General features: G+C 48.1%; 1 protein-coding gene across 2 annotated transcripts in view; it reads right to left on the reverse strand.

Moving 5' to 3' along the window:
• Positions 1-1,362: 1,362 nt before the first annotated feature.
• DLGAP2 (DLG associated protein 2) overlaps positions 1,363-18,133 on the reverse strand; it is a 424,403-nt gene continuing 407,632 nt past the window's right edge. For both annotated transcript variants that reach the window (XM_050800200.1, XM_050800199.1), the window contains 3 exons: positions 17,754-17,845; positions 11,736-11,888; positions 1,363-8,353 (listed from right to left, as the gene is read on the reverse strand). In XM_050800200.1, the coding sequence (XP_050656157.1) occupies positions 8,135-8,353; positions 11,736-11,888; positions 17,754-17,845 (464 nt within the window). In that variant the 3' untranslated portion in view covers positions 1,363-8,134. The remainder of the gene's footprint in view (positions 8,354-11,735; positions 11,889-17,753; positions 17,846-18,133) is intronic.

Raw genomic sequence — 18,133 nt, forward strand, 5'->3', positions numbered from 1 at the left:
GACTTCTGGGAAAATGTTTGACCACATGAGGATGAAGGTATAAAGTTTCAAATGAAAGGCCAAGTAAATTAAAATATTTATTGAAGGGCTATGGCATTAAAAAAGAAAACTATATAAAGCTTTGCATTTGCTGGTTATAAGTGTATCATGAAAAGAAATACCGTAAAGGAAAGACAGGAAAACCAATGCATGAAACACAGTCCTGATGTGCACTGGGGGAAGGTCATCCTCAGGAGCTGCACTGTGCCCTTGGGGAGACGGGAGGGCACTACTCAGAGTATCCAGGCATAGGAGTGCATAGAAAGAAGGCGCAGAGACATAAGGCAGCAGGACTTCACCGATGGGAGTGAGACTAGCTGGTCACAGGCAAGAGAAAAAGTGCAGCTGATCAAGGAGGTGGAAGGCAGGGAGCAATTGCTCAGAGTGGTAACGTGTGGTCCCCCTCCCCGGCCAGGTCCCCCTCCCCGGCCAGGTCCCCCTCCCCGGTCAGGTCCCCCTCCCCGGACTGGTCTCCCTCCCCGGCCAGGTCCCCCTCCCCAGACTGGTCCCCCTCCCTGGTCTGGTCACCTCCCCAGCCAGGTCCACCTCCCGGACTGGTCACCTCCCCGGCCCGGTCCCTCTTCCTGGACTGGTCCACCTCTCGGACTGGTCACTTCCCTGGACCAGTCACTTCCCTGGATTGGTCCACCTCTCCAGCCCGGTCCACCTCCCCGGCCTGGTCCGCCTCCCCGACTGATCACCTCCCCGACTGGTCACCTCCTTGGCCTGGTCCACTTCCCCGACTGGTCCACCTCCCCAGGCTGGTCCCCTCCTCAGACTGGTCCACATTCTCTAACCAGTCTACCTCCCGCACTGGTTTACCTCCCGCACCGGTCTACCTCCTGGAGTGGTCCCCTCCCCGGACTGGTCCCCTCCCCGGACTGGTCCACCTCCCTGGATGAACTGGCTCTCACTGCTTCCTGGCAGCTGCAGGCTCAGTGGAACCCACTTGTCCTCCTGGAGTTTCGTCACCACGTCCACATCCCACCGTCTCACTGACGCCTGGATCTGTGAGGTCCAGGGAGCTAATGTGCGTCTCTTTTCAATGCAACTCAAAAGAGCGTAAAACAACCGTTAACTAAATACTGTAGGATTTATTAATTAAAAACTCATTTAATCTATACCATTTTTGCATACATATTAAATCTGTAGCCTTAATAAATGTCCATTACTTCTTAAAATATAGAGAAATTGAGGGTATTTCAACAATGAAATATATAATGGAGGAAGAGTGTAATTTCTTTTCGGATAAAACTCTTTGGTCTATATAATTTTTCTGAGATTAAAATAACACGAGAATTCACTCCAATAAAAAAGTAAACATTACTTTTCTCAAAAAATTTAATTGCAGAACTATTTACAGGAGGTGAACAGCGATACAGAAGTCAAATGGAGGCATCATCACAGAGGGTTATGGCGGAAACGGTGCGCATTTCTTACAGTCAGATGAGTGAAAAAAAGTCATGGGAAAAAAGAACACAAATAAAGCAATCCTTAAATGCCTTAAAGGAACGACCAACATTCTGATAAGTTACTAAGAAGAAGTAAGAAATTGTCGCGGTGATGAATAGCATATTGCACATTCAGATTAGGTATCCTGCATGCTACTAAATAGAATTTATCAAAAGAACCATAAAAGCATGAGAAAGAATTACATAAAATAGTTTAATTCCAGTGAATGACTTTGTACAGATGCTGAATATTTGGCACTCTGTTCATCCTCACACTCGATATGATTTCATATTTATATTTTTATATATATATATTTATATACTTCTTTAAAACTTTAACTAAACAGCTAGTTTCCTGGTTCTAACATTCCTTGAATTTCTATAGGAGGCATTTAATGTAGTCCTTAGGCCACACCTGGGTATTTTGGTCTGTAGTATGGAAGGTCAGGGATGAGTTGTGTCTCTGCAGGGAGGACCTGTCCTGTCCGAGAGTGAAGTGGCTCACCGTTCGGAAGGAAGCATTCAAAAGGAGACTAGGTCTCACTGCTCGTAAGGGGAAGCTTTGTTGAGTTCAGCAAACCAGTTAGAAAGTGGAGTGAGGGGGACATTCATGCTGAGCCCTTTGAAAGTGATATGATTGTATTATTCAAATGAGTGGGGCTGGGGCATGGTAGTGTTTTGGGGGTAAATCAGAGAATGGGTGAGTGGCTTCCATAAGGTACCACGATCAAGCTGGGAGCATCCTTTGTCGTACTGGCAGACCCAAACCAACACACTCTCTAGGGAGACCATGGTCTACTTGAAAGAGATAAATTTGAACTTAAATTTGTCCAAGAAACCTGGTGTCAATCTTTTCCTTCATTATCACCTCTCCTCCATTGAGTAGGTGAAAGCTTGGATGCCCAAGGCTTTCAGGTTCTGAATAAGCACCAATGAAAAGAGTTACATAAAATCTAAGAAAGTAGGGAGGTAAATCTCTGTCACCTTGGTGTGTGTCTGTACAAAATCTGTTAAAAAGTAGTTTGATAGTAGGTAACGAACATTTCCTCTGCAAAGAAGTCATCTGTTAAGTGTTTACATTGAAACTTGAAATAATTTATTTTAACACTGGATAAAAACGCCAGAGTTAGGACAGCAATTCATAAAATTGTGGACATTTTTCAATGTGGCAAGGATGAAAGATGGTTATTTCCCAGAGCTTTCCCACGGACCACCTCTGCCTTCTCTGAAGTGTGAAATAGAGGAATTAATTAGAGGGGTGGGCTTCTCAAACCCTTCTGTGGTTTGAGTCACTGTGTCTGATTTCGTTCCTGCTGTTTCCCTACCCATGCAATTTTCTGCTTCCAAATTTTTTTTTTCCTTTATCACTTTAATGTTTAGTGTATCTCCTCATTTCATCTAAGAGGCAACTGAGCTTAAGTAATGGTGAAAACGTGGCCTAATTCTGGTTGATGCTGGGTTCTTGTTCTTGGAAGCATCTAGAAACAGTTGAAATGACAGCCAGAAGCTAAGGAGAATGGCCCTTATAGTTATTTCTCCATTTCCAAACCTTTCCAAAGACAGTCTCATGGCCTTTGCCTCTGGTGGTCCCTGATTATCTGAGATGTTTACAACCAGCCTGGACTTTGGCAGCATCCCTTGCAGAGCTGGGAGGGCAGCATTCCAGAAGAGGCCAGGGACTCATCCTTAGCAAGAACTCACACTTTCACCACCTGTTCCCAGGAGCTCAAAGGACTTTAGAGCCAATATATCATTAATCCTCACAATGTGTCCTCAAGGGAGATGGGGACAGGAACTATAATCCCCTTTCCAGAGGAAAAAACTGAGATGAGTTGCTGGCTGAGGATGAATAAAAGCCAGGTTGCCTGACTAACGGCCTAGAGATTCCTAGCAATATCTCCTTTACTTCCAGAACATTCTGCTGCTACTCTGCGCTGGGGGACATTCAGCCGAATGCATAGAACAAGCCCTTTCCTTTAGCACTTTGTTTATGGCCAACAAGGAATTGCAACTCCCAACTAATAGCAACAAGATGGGGCACCCGCAAGGGAAGCTGTGGCTCTGATCTGACCCCCCGTGGTGTGTGTTACAGCTGACACGGTGCTGAAGGAAGCACATTGCGTTGCCCCAGTCCACAGGGTTACGGATCCTACTCAGAAAGGGGTCATCTTTTTCATCTCTTAAGCTCATGGTTTTCTCTTTTATTTTCAAGTTTTGGAACCTTGTATTCAACCCATGCCTACAGAGAAGTGTAAACAGACATGCAGATCAAAACAAGAGAACCCTCGCACATTCCCAGGGGCTGTCGTCCGAAAACTGCTGTTTTAAACCAGCCTGTTAAATTTGCAGTTAGAAAAAAAATGAAGTTCAGGCTTGACAAGAAGAGGGCTGGGAAGTGAGCACACAAGGACCACGGGGAGTTTGGTTATTTCGGCCCGTGTTGGAGGAGCTTGTTTCTATGCTCAAAGGTGGGGCGATTCTAGTTTTCAGTGTGGGCCAAAGGAAGTATCCAGGGGCCCTCCCCGAACCAGTGCTGTTTTGGGCAACGCTTTTACGTCCGTACCCCTGCACACACTCTTACACATTTCCTCCCAGGTTCGTGGGGGGCCCTGTCATCAAGGATGGCCTTGCTGGTGACTGGGGTACCCAGGCTGACTTGGCCACGGCACATGGGCCTCCTGTCTGCTGAAACACCCCAGGGAACCTGCCAGAATTCCAAGCAAGGCTGACTGATGAAACGCAGCTGAAACACGAGCTGCGTCTCCCAGGAGGTCCCCTGGCCCCTTAGTGCTCAGGACCACAGGATGGCTTGACTTGATGGAGGTCCTGCCGATAGAAAAGGCCCTCCTGAGGAAGACTCGGACCCACCTCCCCGACTCCCTACTCGCCCCCAAAAGGTTTGGCCCAAACCAGAGAGCGGTCCCTAATACAGCTCATTCTATAGTCACTACAGGCGCTCCAAACACAGGCCTGCAGTATCCCTTCACTTTCCTGTGGAATTCCATCCTGAACTGGGGTAGCGATGCTTACAAGGATCTCACGAAAACAGAGATGAGCGAATTTACAGATGCAGGGCCTTCTAATGAAAGGGGTGGAAACAGTGGCTGCTTAATATGGCATTGAAAAGGCAAGAATCAAGACAGGGAAGACAAGGACATACGTTCCAAGAGAAATAATCAGAACCTATGCACGTGTGCGCTCTGCCACTGTGTCTTCTAATCATAAACCTGGCCACTGTCATAAGAAGCAGCAGGGAGAAACTCCCTCTACTTAGCAGGTCACTGATTTTGTAGCCTTTTTTTTTAAAAACAAAAAAACCAGATAACCTTACATGTAATTTATATTTTTATCTAACCATTTACCTTTCAATTACGTGCTCGAAGTTTTTAGAATTGATTTGGAGTTGAAAACATTTCCTTTTAAACAAAACTAATTTTTTGGTATCATAAACAGTTCAATTTTTTATATACCATTCTAAGATGGTGATATAAATTTGCTGAGAAAAATATGGTAAAAATTGTCATTGAGAACAGCTAGTTTTACTTCAAACACAATAACACGTGAAGATGCATGAGACGCATCACAAGAAAAGCACTCTGGGTAACAAGCAGCATTCTCCTTTCCTGGGCTAAATGCGAGGTCCTGTTTATCATACTTGTGTTTTATTAACTACAGCCTTCAACAGAGCAGGATCAACCTGTCAGCTATACGGAAAGTGTCTGGGTTTCACCCGTCATTGGCTGTATCATTAGAGAATGTGGGTATGGGGTTAGAGCGAACATCACAATAATTTTCAGCCATGTTCTCCAATGGATGTTTACTCTTTTCTTAAAATTATATTTTAAATATGACAAAATGGTCACACGTGAGCTCCATGGTATGTATCTGCTAGAAGTGGCTGAAATAAGCTAGCTCGAGTAACTAACACAAGTATCATAAACAGTTTTATTTTTCTTGACATGTACAATACATAAACATGGCTTATCTTCTGCGTTTCATGGTAGAATGTCACCTGCATGAGAACTGAGTATATTGCACTTGATTATGTAACACGGACAGGTAACATTCCATCAGGTCTAGCAGCAGGTATCCGTTCTACCATTAAATCATCTTCTTTGGAACATGGCGGACCGAGCGGGGTGTGTCCACATTCACCACGTCGAGTCATCAACCCCTGTGCAATGTAGTGGTAGGTTGGTCTGCTCACCTAGGGATGGTTTAGGCCAAGACTTTTGGGGATTGAAAAATAATGAGTCTACACAACGTAAGAAATCAACCTACATCCAGTGAACATTTTAAGCAGGGATCGTAGAATCTGGGATCTGAGACGAATAATTATTGTCTACTTTAACAGTTTGTTTTTATACATGTTTGTATCAGCTCAAGGAAATGAGTGAAACATATCAGCTGCCAGTAGATAGACCAACGTGAGGAGGTGGCGGGCCTGTATCCACATTACATTTCCTTTCACTCGGAGTGCACACTGACTTTGCTTTACTGTGGTTATTTCTAAACAGCAGAGTTCATCTGAAATCATACAGCATTTTTAAAGTCTAAAATGCCAATACTCGCAAATATATTTGTTTTAACATAATAGAGTGGATATAGGAAGAAGCATCATTACTGTACACTACTCAAAATTTAGGTATTTAGGTAGAAAAATGCTTTGAACACCCTGGGGAAATAGGATTCATTTATAGAAGAATATTTCAGGGAATTTTTTTTTTTTTTTGCATTTTTCAAGGAGATACATTCGTACTGATTTTTGCTTCCAAATATATTTTAAGGCTGTTTGGTAAAATATATACCAGATACGAGGCTCAATTTACAGGGTTTTGTTGTTACAGGGAATTCTTAACTACTCAGCTTTAAAAAAGTAAAACTTCGAAGCTAAACATGCTTTAGTATCAGCTCTGCTCCCAATGGTCCCATGCTCCGTGGGATGTGGCAAATGAGGCAGGGAGACCCCGCGGCTCTGGAGGGCGCTCTGCCGGACAGCTGCGCCTCGAACGCCCTGCCAGCCACGGGCTGCAGAGGGGCCGGGGACGCTGTAAAGTGCAAATCAAGGTGAAGAAACAAAGTGCTATGGGTCGTCCTCGAAAGCGGTTCTGCCTGTGGCTAAGTACATGGTACTCCTTAAGCCGGGAAGGAAGACCAGGTACTGGGGTGGAAACGTCTTACATCGCAGTCCTGCTTTTACTCTGAGTAATAACGAGGACTCTGAAACTGGAACCCAGTGGGAAAATCTGATAGGCTTTTCCTTCGAAGACTGGTCTGAACTGTGAAACAAGTCGTGTTGGAACAACGGTCATGGCAGCTGAATTTAATGATACACACGGAGAGCCTATTAGTCGTTCCTATTTTCCTCTGGCACCGACCACAGAGTCATGAACACTAATTTTTTTTTTTTTTTTTTTGAATTCCACAGCTGGAAATCACAATATGTGACCTCTTTTTCCCTTCAGGTCTAACACAGGCAAGGAATATATTCTTGACTTAAGCAATACTGCATTGGACAAAATAATTCTGGAAAAATACAAATGTAAACTACATTTCTTCTTTACCATTTAAACTGAGATATACTTACCACTCACATTCATATTTCTGAAACTTTTTACAACATCACAATTGTCATTCTAAACAAGCAAACTTTTTGTGTTTTTTTTTTTTCGTGGTTTTTTTTTTTAAAGGATACCCTGGAAAGTCAGCTGATAGAACAATTTGAGAATATATATACACACATTAAAAAAATCACATGTAGCGTAAATGGTGAAACTTAAATACTGGGTGTCGTATTTTAAGTTACAAAGAAATAAAAAATACAATAACTATTTCATAGAAGTAAGGACATTGTTTCCCCTTTATGCTCCCAGCCCTCCGTAAGACGCTCCTCTCTCTGCCTGTGAATTCCTCGTGGGAACACTCGGCTTATCTTTTCAACGTGTAGATGCTGTGCTGGGTATTTCAGTGGGTTCAGATTTGTCATCCCCTGGGATGCTGGAGAACTGTATGGTGGGGAGTTTGGTGGCTGGAGAGAGAACTTTCCCTCACAGTAAGCTGGACACAAGGAGCCTAATGTTTTCTACCTGTGACAAACAGGAGCAGGAGAGCGGAGCGGGTGGATGGGCTGCCTGTGCTCAGGGAGCAAAAGCTCGGGTGTGCGAGGGGAATGGGCCTTTCTTCCTGCACTTCAGGTTGTAGCACCTTCCACTTGGGTGTCTAATGCCTCTAGGGGGTGGTGAGATGCACCCATTTATAGTTATTTGTTATTCTTACCTCTAATTATCACACAATTTATAAAAATAGAAATAACAAAATGTAAGCTGGGTTCCAGCTCCAGAGGCATTTCTCGCCGTCCTCTGAGAACACGGAGGAGAAGTCAGGTCTCACCACGCCTGTCCCTCAGAGCCGAGTGTGAGCCAGGCCACCAGTTAAAAAAAAACAAACAAAAGTCGTCCTCGCCACGAGCTCCGTGGACTCTGAGGCCACTGACCGCATTCCACTGTGTTCACGGTACAAGGAGCATGAGAGCAAGGGCGTGTTCAGTGGAAGAAATGACAGAAACCACCAGGGAGGCAACAAACTGTACAAGCGTTTTGTGAAAAAGCAGGAACAACCAAGGGGAAGGTGGCCGGCCTCCATCCTCAGAGCCGGGTCTGGGCCTCGGGGATGTAGATCTCGATGCTGTCCGCGCGCTCGGTGGCAGAATTCTGCCGGAAGGACGCCGCTCGCTTGGCGGCCATGAGTCGTCTCCGGGCTTCCTGACGTTGTCTGTCGGGCAGGTCCAGGGATTTTTCTCTTGTGATGGGAAATTTCCCTTTGGGGGGCTTCTTTGGTATTGGAGGTGGGACCTTTCTTTCTTCCTGAAAAGCATCACAAGTCAACATTGGCAGGTGGTCGGAGGTGGGTCCTTAACAGCTCAGTGTCCCTGGGGTCTGGCCCACACCCTTCCCGACCACAACCCCCGTGGCAGCATCCTTCATTCCCTTCCCACGTTTCCCCTGGTCCCTGACTCCCAGGCCACAGGCTTGCCTTCTGCACAGTATGTAATTTTAGAAGCTCCCTCACACTCTGAATTCAAAGGGGGCAGAGGTGTTGGGGGCAGGGTTCACGAATCAGGAAATACATTCTGCAGATTCGCGCCTTGCGTCTCTGGAGTCACTGAGTTATTCTGACATTGTTGCCTGATTCCTGCACTTCCCGAAGCCCTGTGTCATCTCCTCTGAGCATCGGCCGATACCTGCGTCGCCAAGCTCGGCACTGCGAGGGTTTTGGACACCATCGCTGGACATCCCTATTAAACACTGCAGGGATTTCCGCAGACTCTGGGATTCCAAGTGTGTTCATGAAAACCATCTTACATGGGTGGGTGTGTTGGGAAACACTGGCCGAATTCTCTTGTTGGCCTCAAATCCCACTGACATGGATGATATTTATAAAACCACTATTCACTGGCTTGCTTTGTAAAAAGATGCAAGTAAGTATTCCTGACCCTTAGCTCAGATTCTCAGATAAGTCACGCTAAAATACGTGTATGCCTTTTTAGAAAGATAAATCTCACAATTACGCAACAAATGCAAAGGGTAAAGCTTGCACTTGCCCCCGCAAAACGTCTGTGTCCACAACTGTGCGTTCACATCGTTCCTAAAGACAGCGGGGCTTGCCCCGTCTCCCCTTCTGGACGGAGCCATGACAGGGACTCTGTAGCCAGCTGTTTCCTTCCCAGGAAAGGGCGCATGGCAGAAGGCGTCAGAACCACTTTCCTAAGTCGGTATCTAATTTTGGGGGAGAAAAGCACGAAAACCCCACTCGTGTCTTTTTCTCTTCAGCCTCTGAAACATTCCACAGGGAGCCCAGAGGTGCTTGGAGATCGGGGAGACAGGTAGTAGCGTGAGTGCAGAGGAGGCCTGTGGCACGGAGGCTGCTTTGGTGTCTGGAACTTTCTTCCCTCGGCTTATTTTACACGACCTAGGCCGGGAGCAATGACTCTTACCTGACTTCTCGGCGTCCATCTAAAACACCGGGGCGATGGGTTCACTGAAACCTTCAGCTACTTTAAGTGATTCCTGTTTTCAGCACATGACTGTCCTCACAGTTCAGGGGACGCCAAGAGGAGAGGAAAGAAGAGGGCCCCTTTCCTCCTTTGGTGTCCCCTGAACTGTGAGCTTGTGAGGCGCACACATCAGTATTTACTGTGGGGTTCCCCGTTCAAAGGAGCTTCTAAGCCTGAGGGTGTGGCTCTGTAGGAGTGTCCAGCAGATGCCGTGCAGGGCCCACCCCAGGAAAATATTTTTTTTTTTGAGACGGAGTCTTGCTCTGTCTCCCAGGCTGGAGTGAGTGGCGCGATCTCGGCTCACTGCAAGCTCCGCCTCCCGGGTTCCTGCCATTCTCCTGCCTCAGCCTCCCGAGTAGCTGGGACTACAGGCGCCGCCACCTCACCTGGCTAGATTTTTGTATTTTTTTAGTAGAGACGGGGTTTCACCGTGTTAGCCAGGATGGTCTCGATCTCCTGACCTCGTGATCCGCCAGTCTCACCCCAGGGAATTTTAAGATGCCATGTTCAGGAGGGGCAGGGCTGCCTCTTCAGGCATGGAGCCTCTGCTCACTTTTTGGACTGGTGTGCTCTGCTCTCAGCAAGAAACCATTTCTTTTTTTTTTTTTTTTTTTTTTTTTTGAGATGGAGTTTCACTTTGTCACCCAGGCTGAGTGCAGTGGCGCAATCTCGGCTCACTGCAAGCTCTGCCTGCCGGGTTCCCGCCATTCTCCTGCCTCAACCTCCTGAGTAGCTGGGACTACAGGCGCCCGCCATCACAACCGGCTAACTTTTTTTGTATTTTTAGTAGAGACAGGGTTTCACTGTGTTAGCCGGGATGGTCTCCATCTCCTGACCTCATGATCCGCCCGCCTCGGCCTCCCAAAGTGCTGGGATTACAGGCGTGAGCCACCGTGCCCTGCTAACTTTCCGTATTTTTAGTAGAGATGGGGTTTCACCATGTGAGCCAGGATGGTCTCCATCTCCTTACCTCGTGATCAACCCAGCCTCCCAAAGACATTTCCAATTTGAGAATCATACTCTATGTGCAGCTTGGGTAGATGGGCTCACATTCACTCTCAATGACCAAAGAATGGAAACTAGATGGAACCATCGCATGCACCTGGGCTAACTTCAGTACGTTCCATTTGAACAGCCTTCTTACTCAACATCACTGATCATTTCCTTCACCTCAGATCCAAACCGTGGCTTACTTGGACCTGCCTAGTCCCACGTGTGGCTTATGTGGACCTGTCCCAGGTGTGGCTCATGTGCATCTCTCCCATGCATGGCTTACACAGACCCTGTGTGCTCCCACCCTGCTCCCCCGTCATCTGGGATGAGAGGGAATCTGGATGGATAGCATCTGGCCTGGAACTCCTCTAGCGGCCAGGACACCTTCTGGGAGGAGCTGATGATGAGGACGATCAGCCTTGGCTCTCGTTCTAATGACCCAGGTGTGCATCCTTGCTGGATACCAAACACCACTTCCCCCAAAGGATGCTGACTTGATTTTCTTTATCATTTTAATTGATAACATTTGTCTAGAAAAATCCAATGATGGTTCCTCAGGATGTCTCTAAAACGTGTGAGGAAGTCAATGTCTGCTGCTGACTCAGAACCATCTACTAGTTCTTCTGATGACAGCAACATGGAAGAAGTGAAATGCCAGGGTTCAGATTTAATGGGAAATTTCAGCCTATTTTAAGGGCTGAGGCTGATGGATCTACAGGAAGATTAATTCATCAAACTGTTCGATAAGGTATGAAATGTTGCCTTGCCTATCATGGCTGTACTAGAAGGTATATTGACTAGGAGACAGTCCATAAGCAGGGCTAAAACTTCCCCTGTGGGAAACCAGCTTCATATTTACACAATCAGAACAGGTTTGATGAATATAATTCAGAGGTGAGACGCCTGTCCGGAATGAGGCTGCAGATTTTCCTGTCATCTTGGCTAGTGTCTCTCTGAAAGGCTTATATAGAAGAGACAGAGCAGCGAAGGCCCTATGACTTACCACCCATGCCCAAGGCTTCGATTCCGCCCCATTTTGGGCACATGCTGCACACATGCACACATACATAGAGGAAAACGTGCTCCTGTGCTGCCAGCAAAAGACTGAGAACCCCATTGTCGTGCGGTACCTGCAGCAGGTCGTTACTGCGGTGGCAAAGGGGGTTTGCGGGGAGCTGGCCCTGCACAGACGCCCTTACCTTTCTTTCCGGGGACTCCATCATCTTCCAGTCATTGAGCCGAAGCCGCTGCAGCTCGTCGAACTTCATGCTGACGTCCTCGATGGAGAGCTGCAGCATGTCCCAGTAGCCGGCCAGGTCCTGTGACGTCGGCCTCGGCATGGCGCTGGGGTCCTGGGGACACACACAGGGTGTTCAGAGCCAGGAGAGTCTCCCGTGGGCGCAGGGCTGGGGGAGGCCGCTCCTCCCCACGCGCGCCGTTCAAGAGGCGGATTAGGGAGAAGCGTGGCTAATTCCACCCTGAGGCAAATATTTGGGAAGGCCTGCCGTGCTTCCATGACAGTTTACTTTAGCACAGGTATTTGCTGATGGCTTAAAAACACGTAGCACAGCCGTTCATTGTCCCATGTTGAAAATGCTGGGGATGGGGAACATGGGAGAGTTTCTAAATGCTCCACAGCTCATAAAAGCAGTAGGACCCTGTGTTTTTGGTCACCTGTGGATGATTCAGAAGGGACAGGGCTCTGTGAGCCTGCCGTGGTATTGGCCTGGTGGTGGTAGTGGGGAACCAGCTTGGAGCCCGTTCTTTACCTGCTTGTTCTCTGACGGCTCTTAGCTCTCGTTCTTACGGGATGACACCTTACAAATGTAACGTGCCAAGGCACAGGACGCTCTCACCAACCGGCGCCCACACTTAGGAGGCACAGGTGATGCTGCTGGGCTGCAGCCCTGGCCAAGTGGGACCCAGAGATGTGCTTGGTTTCTCTGCACAGTGCCTGATAGATACATGATTTCCACCAGCTGCCTACATTTATGTATTTATTTTTGAGACAGGGTGTTGCTGTGTTGCCCAGGCTGGAGCGCAGGTGTGATCATGGCTCACTGCAGCCTTGACCTCCTGGGCTCAAGAGATCCTGCCTGCTCAGCCTCCCAAGGAGCTGGGACCACAGGCATAGGCCACGACACCCAGCTAATTTCTTTAATTTTGTAGCAATGGGGTCTGGCTATGTTGCCCAGGGTGGTCTCGAACTCCTGACCTCAGGTGATCCGCCCGCCTTAGCCTCCCAAAGTGCTGGGATGCAGGCATGAGCCACCGCGCCTGGCTTGCTCCCTACATTGAAATCCGAATGACTTTTCCAGGCATGGTTCCCTTGATTCAGTGGGGGTTCAGCAGAGTCAGAGGAGTTTCTGGTGGGTCGACATTCAACTGGATTTGCTTCCGGTTTCAGCAGTGCACACTCGGCACGCTCAGTGAAGAGCACGCTGAACGGACAGCTCTGCGATTCCTCATCCAGAGCCAGGACCTGGCGTCCCCAGCTGCCCTCTGCTCGGCTGAGCCCGTTCTTCTCTGCAGCCACACGAGGGCAGCCTTGGCCGCTCAGAGCCCCACCAGGCCATTGAGGCGTCCCCCAGGAGCACGGGGAGGGCGGCACTGGCCGCCGGCCGGGAGCCCGAACTCAGCCTCTGTGGGTGGGGACAACCAAAGTGCCTGGCAAGGAGGCCACGTTCTGCACCGAAGTCAGTCGAGGGACGCCAGGAGCTGCAGCCTCAGGGCAGGCCGGGCCGGGTGAGCAGCAGCAGGGAGGCTGCTCAGGGGCTGTAGGGGTGGTGCCTGCCTGGCTTCCAGAAGTCTTCGCCAACCTAACAATGTCCCCTTTCTGGAGGGCTGGGCATGGCTGTGCCCCCTCTTTCTGGAGGGCTGGGCATGGCTGTGCCCCCTCTTTCTGGAGGGCTGGGCATGGCTGTGCCCCCTCTTTCTGGAGGGCTGGGCATGGCTGTGCCCCCTCTTTCTGGAGGGCTGGGCATGGCTGTGCCCCCTCTTTCTGGAGGGCTGGGCATGGCTGTGCCCCCTCTTTCTGGAGGGCTGGGCAGGCTGTGCCCCCTCTTTCTGGAGGGCTGGGCATGGCTGTGCCCCCTCTTTCTGGAGGGCTGGGCATGGCTGTGCCCCCTCTTTCTGGAGGGCTGGGCATGGCTGTGCCCCCTCTTTCTGGAGGGCTGGGCATGGCTGTGCCCCCTCTTTCTGGAGGGCTGGGCATGGCTGTGCCCCCTCTTTCTGGAGGGCTGGGCATGGCTGTGCCCCCTCTTTCTGGAGGGCTGGGCATGGCTGTGCCCCCTCTTTCTGGAGGGCTGGGCATGGCTGTGCCCCCTCTTTCTGGAGGGCTGGGCATGGCTGTGCCCCCTCTTTCTGGAGGGCTGGGCATGGCTGTGCCCCCTCTTTCTGGAGGGCTGGGCATGGCTCTGCCTGATGGTGTGGGGGGAAGCGGAGCGGCTTCTCCTCCCTCGCCCGCAGCTGAGTGGTCCTGGTCACATCTCCCAGGGGACGCAGGAGGAACATGGCCGGCCACTGTGGCGGAGGCTGCCCTGGTCTGAGAGCAGGCATCGCCTTTCCATGCCCCTCTCCTTGGCAACAACATGCCCGTCCTTTGGGCTCACCCAGACCACACTGGGGCCGGACGGGCACAGCCTGGCATGATCAGGATTTGTCTTTGTCTTCTGTTTTCTTTTGGTGGGGGAGGCGGTTGCACCTGAATCCACTGGACATTCAGAGACAATAAGGTGTTTATAATAAAAAAGTCAATGGTTGTGCCATGCCATTCCCTTTACACCAGCAAAGTCATGCAGGGCCTCGTTCCTGTGAAATTGCCACTGTTTTAAATTCACACAGCCCTGTGGCTCTGGCATCTGGTCCATTGGATAGGAACTTCGGTGCCCCGTGTGGCCTGGGGCAGCTCTCTGTGCGCTGGCACCTGCTCAGACGCACACACCTCTGGGGTTGGATGGAGTTAAAATTCAGAGGCAGGCTCAGTGGGTCTGAATGAGACTGAGTTTGTAACAACCTTTCTGGGGATGCCAAACTGCTGGTCCCAGAAGCACAGCAATCAGGCCGCACGCTTTGAGGGAAAGTTCTTTCCGGTATTATGTGCCTTCTGGTTGCGTCACAAGCCACCCGTACAACCCGACCCTGAGAGGCTCCGCTCCCTGTGGTCCGTCCTGAGAGACTCCCCTCCCTGTGGTCCATCCTGAGAGGCTCCGCTCCCTGTGGTCCGTCCTTAATCTCGGGGTGGGGTTCTGACATTTTCTAGGGTCACTCTTTGACTTAAAGCTTAGTTACCCACCAACAACTTCCAGCAGACAGTGGTGCTACTTCGTGCTGTGGACCATTTGGCTTTGATGAGCAAAGCATGTCTTGCCATATCAGCGCTCCTCTCATGCCAGGCCTGTCTCAGGCACCACCCCCTCCCCACACCACTCTTCCCCAGCAAACGTGTCACAGTGTTTTTGTACTAATCCTGAATAGAAGTCGAAAGAAAAGGATGTAGCCAAGCCAGCTATTTCAAAACTCAAAAGGCATAACAAATATTAGAATGAACAATTTTAAGCCAAATATTAGCTATTTCTGGCAGAGCAGAAAGGAACATGTAGCAAGCCTGAATATGCACCTTGGGCTGTGTGTGGGAAGCTTTGGACGAGCGTTTACCTAAAGACAGCGCCTGCCTAGGCTCACCCGAGTCTGCATGATATTACACAGAGTTCATCAGTGGTCCGAATGAATTCCTTTAAAGGTAACAATTAAATAGATACTACAGAGGAGGCAAGGACGTTCACAGGCGACACGACAGCTCAGTGTTTACACAGTTAGCAGCTTCTTTCAAGGCACTCCAAACCTTTCTGTTTCCCCCTTTTAAATGATGATTATAACTTTGTCAGAGTGATGTGTTGATAACTCTTTAAATTTGCTGTGAACTTCAATGGGGTTGATTGGAAAGTGTTAGAGAAGGCACACTTTTTAATGATCCTAATGAAAAGACATGAGATGGCAACTCTGGCTTGCTTGTGCATCCTTTGATATGTAAGAATAATATTATGTCTCCTTGCGTGTGAAAAAGCCAGGGAAAACAATCAAAACACCTGGCACCATTGCTATGCGAGGCCTAGAGGAGACCTATTTGCATTTGACTGAAAATGTTTGGTCTGAAAAAAAATCGATGTGTATATTATAAAACAACCTATTAAGTAGCATAAATATTATTTAGCTATTTCTCAAAATAGTGAATACTTTAGTCAGCTAAGGAAAAGTATACGTGTATGTGTGTAGGCAAATATATAGTATATATAAAATATGTTAACATATATATGTAAACTTACATATATAGTGTATATAAAGTGTATATGTATGTGTGTAGGCAAATATATAATATATATAAAATACCAAGTAAATTTACATATGTTTTATGTATACTATATATTTGCCTACGCACATACTATGTGTATTTTATATATACCATATATTTGTATATATAAAATATATAGTTAATATGTTATATATTATATGTTAATGTTTAACATGTATATATAAGGATACATAAGTAAACCTTCATATACATGTTAATATTTATGTTTATATATCACTACACCTATATATGTTTATATAGGTATATATAAAAACATATAGATGCATACATGATTATAATCATGTATAAATCTAATATATATGAGATGTATATATGAGCTTTTCTGCTCTGCCAGAAATAGCAAATACATATTTATATATTAACATGTGTATATATATATATAAGCACATATAAGCATATATTAACAGGTATATATCTAAGTATATGTAAATATATATGTGGTTTTTCTTTCTCTTTGTCAGGAATAACCAAGTTTAACATCAACTGTATTAATACATCTAGTTCATGGTGTATTTGTTTCACTACCGACTATAAAATACAAATGATAAATTATTTGCAAAATATCCTCTTAATCTCTTCATTGTAATTGTTTACGTGTTTTTACTTCCAGGCACCTCAGATCATTTTCTTCATTTGTGACATTAGCCATAATAGAGATTTCTGTTATTTCTCCTCTTCTAAGATGCTCTGGTGGGACACCCAGTTGCAAAGACACAGCGTTGCCCCGTGCTGCTGTAGCCCCCCTCTTCCTGCCCCCACTCCCCCTTGCAGCCTCCCTACCTCGGTACCACGTTTAAACCAGGGCCGTCTCAGCCTCCCTGACTCGGTACCATGTTTAAACTAGGGCCGTATATGCCTCCCTGCCTTGGTACCACGTTTAAACCACGCCCGTATCAACCTCCCTGCCTCGGTATCGTGTTTAAACCAGGCCCGTATCAGCCTCCCTGCCTTGGTACCAGGTTTAAACCAGGGCCGTATCAGCCTCCCTGCCTCGGTACCACGTTTAAACCAGGCCCGTATCAGCCTCCCTGCCTCGGTATCGTGTTTAAACCAGGCCCGTCTCAGCCTCCCTGCCTTGGTACCACATTTAAACCAGGGCTGTATCAGCCTCCTTGCCTCGGTACCACGTTTAAACCAGGGCCGTATATGCCTCCCTGCCTCGGTATCGTGTTTAAACCAGGCCCGTCTCAGCCTCCCTGCCTTGGTACCACATTTAAACCAGGGCTGTATCAGCCTCCCTGCCTCGGTATCGTGTTTAAACCAGGCCCGTATCAGCCTCCCTGCCTTGGTACCTTTAAACCAGGGCCGTATATGCCTCCCTGCCTCGGTATCGTGTTTAAACCAGGCCCGTATCAGCCTCCCTGCCTCAGTATCGTGTTTAAACCAGGCCCGTATCAGCCTCCCTGCCTCGGTATCGTGTTTAAACCAGGGCCGTATATGCCTCCCTGCCTTGGTACCACGTTTAAACCAGGGCCGTATCAGCCTCCCTGCCTCGGTACCACGTTTAAACCAGGGCCGTATCAGCCTCCCTGCCTCGGTACCACGTTTAAACCAGGGCCGTATCAGCCTCCCTGCCTCGGTACCACGTTTAAACCAGGGCCGTATCAGCCTCCCTGCCTCGGTACCACGTTTAAACCAGGGCCGTATATGCCTCCCTGCCTCGGTATCGTGTTTAAACCAGGGCCTATTGTCTCTGTCCCCAGGGCGGGAAGTCTTCTGTGTAATGCGTGTGATATTCTGCATACCGATAGGAACTCTTTGACAAGGAAGAAAACAGTGAGGATCTAGGGAACGACGCCCATTAACTTGGTTACAGGGAACAGGGGTTCTCTGAGGATCCACTTACCATATTCTGTTGGCAAAGCCAATAAAACTGCTGGAATTTCTGGGACATGAGAAGCTGGGCACTCCCAACGGCACTCCTGATTTTCCCGAGAACTGTTTAGAACAAAAACAAAAAAACAACAGCTTCAAAACTGGGTCGATTAAACAAAAGCAGACACATCACACCAAGGGAGCGGGTCCGGCCGGAGAGGAAACTCCGAGGACTTCATCGTGCCGAGTGCGTTCGCCGGTGAGTCGGGCCTCCGCCTGCTCCGTCCCCAGCTCACGAAGGAAATCCAGAGACGACCAGACGTCACCGCGGGGACATTCTCCTTGGGTATTGGGAGAAACTTAGTTTAAAAGGCGGCCTATACCTCAGGGAGTTTTCCTTATTTTGGCATC

Source organism: Macaca thibetana, chromosome 8 (assembly GCF_024542745.1).
Source record: "Macaca thibetana thibetana isolate TM-01 chromosome 8, ASM2454274v1, whole genome shotgun sequence".
Classification (NCBI taxonomy): Eukaryota; Metazoa; Chordata; class Mammalia; order Primates; family Cercopithecidae; genus Macaca; species Macaca thibetana.